Genomic DNA, 9318 nt, shown 5'->3' with positions numbered 1-9318 from the left:
ATGAAGGGGGGAGGGCCAGGCAGACCGCAGGGCGGCTGGAAGGAACTGAGTGTGTGGCAGACACGCGACGAGGAGGCAGCACTGAGAACAGCTCGTGGACAGGCTTTTCATACACGATCCTCCCAGGGAATTACCAGACGTGAGGCCCCCCCAAACTCTGCAAACCAGTAAGTGACCTTGGCTAGAGTGCAGTATAAAAGGGTAATATACAAAAATCAATTGTGTTTCTNGCCGCCTCCTCACTGTAACTAAGCGGAACCTCCGGCCACAAGCACGCGCCCTTCCCTCCCCAAACTTCTGACCCCCCTGAAACTGTGAGACAGCATGCAATGACGGTGATTTCGAGCATTAGGTGTTGAGGGAATTTGTTGTGTGGCAATACTACACCCGACTGAGCCCGCCCGGCCTCTTCCCTGGCCCGCCAGGCACCGGCCTCCCTCGCCCACACGCTCCATCTTCCCTTGCCCCATCCGGGAGACTTGCTGCCCCTGCGGTTCATTGCTAAGTGAGGCCTGTCAGGCGGAGAAGACGACAAGGGGCTAGGAATCCAGAGACCGTGGCACAATTCAGCAAGTTCTGTCTCCTACAGAGCAGTGTTTCTCCAGGCCTTTACAAGTACTCAGATGTGTAACCGCACCTACCTCGCACCTACCTCCTATGGAATCGGAGTGGGGGGACCTCAAGCACCAGTGGTTTCTAAACGTCCTTGGGTGATTCCAATGTGGAGTCAGGCTTGCAAAGCAATGCCAAGTGCAGCCTCAGAAAACCAATACCCAGTAGTTCTGAAATCAACTCAGGGCCAAACACACAAGTGAGGACATGGGACTGAACTGTCATTTAGCCCTCGTCTCCTTGGCTGCTCTGGGATCAATGTGTCCTGGGCAAAATAATCGTATCACAGGGCATTTGTATCACACTTCATATTTTTGAAATCACATTTCATATTTCAACTGGTCTTGAAAACCCTATCAGGGAGTTATGGTAAGAAATATTCCACATGTTATAAATTATGAAATAAAATGTGACTAATAGTTAATGAAATTGGACTCAAATGCGCACTGGCATTTCAGAGGGTAAACTGAAAATAAGGGCAAGGTTGCTCTGGTGTAATATGGCCAGGACTCAAGTACAGCTGCTCACATCACAGTCCCCATGGGCAAGGGGACTTCCAAACACCCAGGGACATGTCACATACAGACCTGAAGGAGAAAAAATCCACCTCCCACAGCCGTTGCAGCCAACTTTCCAACCTTCTGGAATATGAAACCCGTGCACCTACAAAAACCAAACCAACATCAGACAAGTTGACAAGCTGCCAAATACACACAAACACGTACCTCTAACAATGTTCAGATTGTAATGACCTTGGGATGATCCAGCTCTTTCCCACTCTTGCATGACATAATGAAGGAATGAAGGCTCAGAACTCAGAAGGACCCTGATTCAAATCTTGGCTCTACTACTTACTAATTGTGTGGTCTTGAGCAAATCCCTTCAAACCTTTAGGGTGCACTTTGAAAAGATGGCTCTGGGGCACCTGGGTGGCTCAGTCAGTTAAGTGTCTGACTCTTGGGTTTTGGCTCAGGTCATCATCTCACAGTNTGGAGAAGGAATGAAGGGGGGAGGGCCAGGCAGACCGCAGGGCGGCTGGAAGGAACTGAGTGTGTGGCAGACACGCGACGAGGAGGCAGCACTGAGAACAGCTCGTGGACAGGCTTTTCATACACGATCCTCCCAGGGAATTACCAGACGTGAGGCCCCCCCAAACTCTGCAAACCAGTAAGTGACCTTGGCTAGAGTGCAGTATAAAAGGGTAATATACAAAAATCAATTGTGTTTCTCTATATAAGCAATGATCAATCAGAAATTGACATTGTAAAATACCACTTATGATAGCATCAAAAAGAAGATGTATGTGCAAGGCCTACAAAGCATCGCATCGCTGAGAGAAATGAAAAGAAATCCAAACCAGTCAAAAAACCATGTCTATGGATCAATGCAATCCCAGTCACAATCTTATCAGGCTTTTTGTAATTGGCAGCAGGTTTATTCTACAATTCATATGAAAATTCTGTGTACTCAGAAGTCAGATCAACTTAGAAAAACAACATTGTAAGACTTATACGATCTGATTTCATGACCTCTTATAAAGTTATAGTGATCAAAACAGGTGCTACTAGCACAAACATCGACAAACCAACCTAACAAAGAGTTTAGAAACAGGGGTGCCTGACTGGCTCAGTTCGAAGAGCATGTGACTCTTGATCTCGGAGTCATGAGTTCAAGCCCCATGTTGGGGATAAAGATTACTTAAAAATAAAATCTAAAAAAGAAGTTCAGAAATAGACATAGTTAATTAATTTTTGACACAGGTGCAAAAGCAAATCAGCGTAGAGAAGTGTAGTCTAGTCATCAAACCGGGTGGGCACAATTACATATCATATGCAACTAAAGAACTTAATTCCTACCTTGCAACATAAACAAAAAGCAAATCAAAATGTATCAATGGATCATGGACCTAAATGAAAAATCTAAACCTATATATCATCTAGAAGAGAACAGAGAAGAAAATCTTGGTGATCCTGGGTTAGGAACATATTCTCAGACATGACACCAAAAGCTACAGGTATAAAAGAAAGAGCCGATAAATTACATTTCAAGGTTGAGAGCTTCTGTTCTTTACTGTTAAGATAATAAAACGCTATAGTGGGGTGCCTGGGTGGCTCAGTCGGTTGAGCATCCGACTTCAGCTCAGGTCATGATCTCACGGTTCGGGGGTTCGAGCCCCACATTGGGCTCTGTGCTGACAGCTCAGAGCCTGGAGCCTGTTTCAGATTCTATATCTCCCTCTCTCTCTGACCCTCCCCTGCTCATGCCGCCTCCCTCTCTCTCTCTCAGAAATAAATAAAACATTAAAAAAAGATAATAAAACGCTATAGACTAGAAGCATATATTTGCAAATCACATATCTGGTATAAAACTTGTAACTGGAGTATATAAAGAAGTCTCAGAAAATCAACATCCCGATAAAAATATTGAGAAAAGATTTGAACAGATACCTCATCAAAGATATATGAATGGCAAAAATAAGCCCATGAAAAGATGCTAACGTCATTAACCATTAGGGAAATGCAAATTAAAACCACGAGATACCACTCTCCACAAACCAGGATGGTTGTAATTAAAAAGACACACTGCCAAAGTGTTAGGCTGGTAGAAGTGCAANCATAGCGGTTTTAGCCCCAAAGTGGAAACAAGCCAATATCCATCAAAGGTAAATGGATAAACAAAATGATTCATCCACACAATGGACTACTAGTTAGCAATAAAAAGTAATAAAGTACTGATTTTGAAAAAGCACCACAGATGAACTTCCAAATTAACATGCTGAGCACAAGAAAGCAGCCAGACAAGAACACACACTGTATAATTACACTTACATATAATTCTAGAAGAATGCAAAGTAACCTATAGTGACATAGACATTTTTAGAGTGACAGATGTGTTCATTATGATTGTGGCAGAACATACAAAACACAGAAAACAATCCCAGGTGGATTTACAAATGTAAATGTGAAAGGCAAAACAATAAAGTTCAAGTGTATGGGGTAGGCAAAAAAAAAAATTACTTAAACAGGACATAAAAATTACTAACCATTAAGGTAAAGATTGATAAAACTGACTACATTGAAAGCAGCATATATTCATCAAAAAAAAAAAAAAGATACCAAAAGGCATATGAAAAGACAATCACAAAATGCAGAATGAGTAAAAATAGCTGCAAAATGTACAACCAATAAAGGACTCATATTCAGAATATATAAAGAATGCTTATAACTCAATAAGAAAAAGAATGACAACTTAATGAATTACAAAAGATTAAAGCTGAGACTTTATCAAAGACGAGATCCAGAAGGATCAGGAAACACATGTAAAAGCTGTTCAATTCCAGGAATACTCAGGGAAATGCAAATGAAAACCATGTGAGATGCCACCATCAGACCACCAAAACTTTCCCCCAGGCAATACCCAGTGCTCACAAGAATGTACAGCGTCAGGAACATCAGCCCTTGTGTGGGCAGGGTGAACAGTTATGGTCACTAATGGAAAGTGGTTTTTCAAATCAAATATCAGTTTGACACTATCTGGCAAAGCTGTAGATACTTAAACTTCATGACCTAGCAATTCAACTCCTGGGTCTAGACCCTACAAAAATGTGCATGTGTATGGACCAGGAAACGTATACAGAGTTCATACCGGCAGTGTTTAAATTAGCCAAAAACTGAGCCAACCCAAATGTCAGTCATCACCTGGATATGAACACTGTGGTATGTATACTCATGCGACGGAATTGTAAATACCAAGGAAAACAAAGAAACTACAACTACACGCGTGGCTGTGTATACAAAATAGGTTAGGAAAAAAGGTAAGACTCAAAAGTATACGCATGATTGCATTTATTTAAAGTTCAAAAGCAAGTCAACGACAGTATATTATTTATTGATCGAATTGCTTTTAAAGTACAAAGAAAAGCAAGGAGGTGACTGCCTAGTGATCAGGATGGCACTCATCTCTAGAGCTTTTGGGGCGCTGGCCACGTTTTCAACCTGAGTAGCTGTTACATGGCTGTCCACTCCATACATATTCATTAAATCGTACACACATCATATGCACTGTTCTATATATTATGCTGTACAATAAGATTTTAAATGTAAAATGGAGAGATGAGAGTGATGCATTATATTTTCTTGACTAAATCTATTAAACTTGTTGAGTTTATCACAAATACAGCCATACGCTGTTACGCATTGAGAATGTTATCATCTACCCAGCTAAGAAACAAGTGGCTAACTCCTTACTATATATACCACTTTCTAGCTCTGAGGCCCTGCACCTTCTAAGCCTTAGTCCCCATAAAACGAGGAATGGTCACAGTACCAATTTCAGAGCTGTTGTACTCTCCACTTCTCAGTGCGTAGAAGACGAACCCTTCTGTACTGCTGACAGGGCTGTAAACTGGTACAGCTGTGTGGAAAACAATACAGAGGTGCCTCCCCAAATTAAAAACAGAACTGCCATATGATCCAGCAATTCCATTTCTGGAAATCTATCTAAAGGAAATTAAAACACGAACTTAAAAAGATATCTGCACCCCCACGTTCATGCAGCACTGTTTACAATAGCCAGGACATGGAAACAACCTAAGTGTTGATCAGTGGGATGAATAAACATGTGAGATATAATCGATCAATCTATCTATCTATAGAGATTTTCACACACACACACACACACACACACACACACAAAGAGGAATATTATTCAGCCCCATAAAAAAGGGGGGAATCCTAACATTTGTGACAACATGGATTCACCTTCAGGACATGATGCTGAGTGAGATAAGTTAGTCAAATAAAGAAAAATACTGTATGATCTCACTTATATGTTTGATCTTATATGTGCAATCCCTTATTTAAAAATTTTAATTTTTTTAATGTCTATTTATTTTTGAGAGCAAGAGAGAAAGAGAGCGAGCATGAGTCGGAGAGGGGCATAGAGAGAGGGAGACACAGAATCCAAAGCAGGCTCCAGGCTCTGAGCTGTCAGCACAGAGCCTGAGACGGCGCTCAAAGTCACAAACTGTGAGACCATGACCTGAGCCAAAGTCGGAAGCTTAACCAATTGAGCCACCCAGCTGTCCCAGGTGCAATCCCTTATATGTACAATCTAAAATAAACACAAAACTCATAGAAAAAGACATCAGATTTGTGGTTACAGGGGGCTGGGCGAGGGGGAACTAGATGAAGGTGGTCAAAAGGCACAAAGTTGCAGTCACAAATAAGTATGAGGGATGGGTACAATGCAATGACTATAGCTAATGCTGCTGTGGGGCAAAAGAAAATGCTTATGAGAGTAGATCCTGAGAGTTCTCAGCACAAGGAGAAAGTCTTTTCTTCTTTTTATTCTATGTATATGAGGTGATAGATGTTCACTGAACCTGTTTTGGCAACCATATGACAATAGGTATAAATGAAGCCATCAGGCTATATACCTTAAACTTACCCAGTGATACATATTCATTTCTTGACAAAACTGGAAGAAAAATGAGGATAGATAACACCAGTACCAATTTCATAGTTGTGAAAAGAAAATGAAATATATAAATACTCAAAATAGTGCCTGGCCTGTAATAAATACTCACGCGTGTAGCTGAACGCTACACGATGAGTGATCAATTTCACAAAAGTCCATGTGTTTTCACTGGTTAAGGAGGTGGTTCCTAGACGTGCAATACACTAAACCATGCAAAAGATGATACTGGATATCTTTTATATCACTTACCATCCTGTGACACCGCCGATTAATAGCTGTGTCGCCACGCTGTATTTTTCAGCCGAGGGCCCAGATTCCTGCCCAAACAGCTTGCGCCACCATGGCTGCTTTTTAGCAAATTCCGCAAGGTCCAGTGATTCAAAATTTCTCTCAAAGTTTCCTACAAGAATTAAGACACTGAATATGCAAATACTTATTTTTACAATAAATCACAATTCTTAGCTAGATTAAGAGATTTTTAAGAAACAGTTATTGTAATAAGAATCTCCAAATATTATTCTATTTTACTTAGTAAATTAATTCTGAAGTTGTGGATAGCAATTTTTGAAAATCAGAATAAAATCAACAAATAATATCTGCCTTAGAGAAAAAGAAACTAGACAATTTAGAATTAGTGTTCTAATTTTTCCTCTTGAATTTAAAAACAAGCAAAGTACCTACAAAAGCCTGCTAGTACTAATCAATATCCTAAATGAAATGGATTTTTTCATTTGCCTCTCATTTTAATGTTTGAGAGAGAGACAGAGTGTGAGTGGGAGAGAGGCAGAGAGAGAGAGAGACACAGAATATAAAGCAGGCTCCTGACTCTGAGCTGTCTAGCACAGAGCCTGATGTAGGGCTTGAACTCATGAACTGTGAGATCATGATGAAGTCAGACACTTAACTGAGCCAACCAGGTACCCCTGCCTCTCCTTTTTGAAGTCACTCAATGCTATTCAGTAGCCCACAGATTCACAAATTCTTCCTACCATATGACTCTCCATTGATAATAAAAATAAAAGGTAATGTTTTATTGACTTTNATACGCTAAGCAACAAACACGAATTTCTAATTAAATCCAAGGAACATAGTAGGTACAAAATAAAAGGTACTATTTATTAACTCCACTTTCTAATCAAGAAATGGAGGCTCAGGGGTGGCTCAGTTGGTTAAGTGTCTGCCTCTTGATTTTGGTTCAGGTCATGATCTCACTGTTCCTGAGACAGAGCCCCACACTGGGCTCTGTGCTGACAATGCAGAGCCTGCTTGGGAGAAAATCTCTCCCTCTCTCTGCCCCTCCACTGCTTGTGCGTGTACGCTTCTTCGCTTGCTTGCTCACTCTCTCTCAAAATAAACAAACATTAAAAAAAAAAAAAAGAAAGAAACGGAGGCTCAGAGGTTAAGTGATTTGCCCAAGAAAGAAAAAGAGTTAACAAAATGTCTAATCCCTTTCTCTGTGAGAAGATAATGCAGGGATAAATTTAATCAATATGCCCAAGAGCTTTGCACTGTAAAGAACAAAACACTGCAGAGAAAACGTGAAGATGATTGAAATTAATTGGATATATACTATGTTTTGCAAGGCAATATTTTTATGGTGTTCATTCTCTCCATATCAATGTATAGACTCAACGCAATCCCAGTCAAAAGGCAGGTTTTTACCTAGAAATTGACAAGCTGGTTCTAAAATGTACATGGAGGTGCAAAGGACTTCCTTGAGTACGTCTTCCAGTTACTAAGGGAAATTATGCCAAAGCTTCATGGAGCTGAAGAATCATTTATTATGCTCTTAGACGCTGTGGGTCAGGATTCAAATGGGATATATATAGCGTTACAGTTTATCCCTGTTACACCATGTGTGAGGATTCCGCTGGAAGGCTTACCGGCAGAAGGTCTGGAATCATCTCCTACAGTGACAGACACAGGCTACTTCTCTACGTAGGTTAATTTGGGCTTCCTTACAGCATGGTGCCTAGCCTCAAGGGTGGGCAGCACAAGGGAAGTAGTGAGAGAGCAATGGAGTGAGGGAGCTGAGGGCCAGGCAGATGCAATGATAACCATTTAAGACGTAGCCCCAGAAGCCATGCAGCATTACTTCCATCACATTCTGTAGAAGCAGTCACAAAATCCTACGCAGATTCAAGAGGGAATACATAGATCCCATCGCTGAGTGGGAAGAGTGTGTTTGTTTGTTTGTTTGTTTTAGATTTCTTTTCAATGTTTATTTCTTTTTGAGAGAGACACACAGTGTGACCAGGGGAGGGGCAAAGAAGAGAGGGAGACCCAGAATCCAAAGCAGGCTGCAGGCTCTGAGCTGTTAGCACAGAGCCTGATGCGGGGCTCGAACCCACAACCGTGAGATCATGACCTGAGCCGAAGTTAGATGATTAGCTGAGTGAGCCACCCAGGTGCCCTGAAAATTATTTTTCTAGTGTGACATTAGACACCAATACAACACAACAGTAAAACATTCCTGCTGTACTGAAGAAATTCTTTCCCTGGGTTAAAGAGTATCAGTGAAAACAAGAATAGGTTTTGAGTTTTGTTTCAATGTAACTTTACCACAGCCCATCAGCTGAATAGGGAGGGTCCAGTCAAAATGGGTCCCGAATCTATCTATTTTAAGTGAATGAGGGCAGTCTACCCTGTAGGAAAATAATTACATTGTTCATTCGAACCCCTAAGTCACTTAGATTTGGTGGGGTGCTGGTCAGTGTTTACCAACTNTTCACGGAGCTCAGAGTTGGAAAGAGACGCACAGCAGCATACCTTACTGTTGTTTCCATCTCAGAGACACTATACACGGGAATAACCTCAAGAGCACAGATAACATTAAAACATAACACATAATTTAAAAGTGACAAATTCTGAATATATTCACTGCTTTTGTTTTTAACAGAATTTATGTAATTTGGGGTTTACATAATTGTGTTTCCGATGATGGCCCTCTTCAGCAATAGGATATGGTGAACAAGTAATGAACTAAATATAACCTGAAGCAGGATTAGTCGGGGAAGAAGCATGACTTAAAGTACTGTTCCTGTGTGTATTTTATCACAGGGCATCTTCCGTGGACTACGCGGCCTCAATAAAGAACGACCTCCAAGTACAATCCGACGCGTACTACTCTTTGGAAGCCGTTAAAAGCGCAAGAGGAAGCTCCCTACGCACAGAAAGAAGCTTGCCAAGTGCTGGGGACGAACGTGCAAAGCGACAAAGCCGCCGCCT

At 41.2% G+C, this 9318-nt stretch overlaps 1 protein-coding gene across 1 annotated transcript in view; it reads right to left on the bottom strand.

Moving 5' to 3' along the window:
- Positions 1–9318, bottom strand: part of FUNDC2 (FUN14 domain containing 2) — a 19642-nt gene that overhangs the window by 9361 nt on the left and 963 nt on the right. Inside the window, exons 2-3 of the mRNA XM_077780656.1 lie at positions 6340–6490; positions 1200–1275 (exon numbers count right to left, since the gene is read on the bottom strand). Of these exons, the coding sequence (XP_077636782.1) occupies positions 1200–1275; positions 6340–6490 (227 nt within the window). The remainder of the gene's footprint in view (positions 1–1199; positions 1276–6339; positions 6491–9318) is intronic.

This window comes from Crocuta crocuta, unplaced genomic scaffold (genome assembly GCF_008692635.1).
Source record: "Crocuta crocuta isolate KB4526 unplaced genomic scaffold, BGI_CrCroc_1.0 scaffold1015, whole genome shotgun sequence".
Taxonomy (NCBI): domain Eukaryota; kingdom Metazoa; phylum Chordata; class Mammalia; order Carnivora; family Hyaenidae; genus Crocuta; species Crocuta crocuta.
This window is presented reverse-complemented; position numbering and strand designations above follow the sequence as displayed.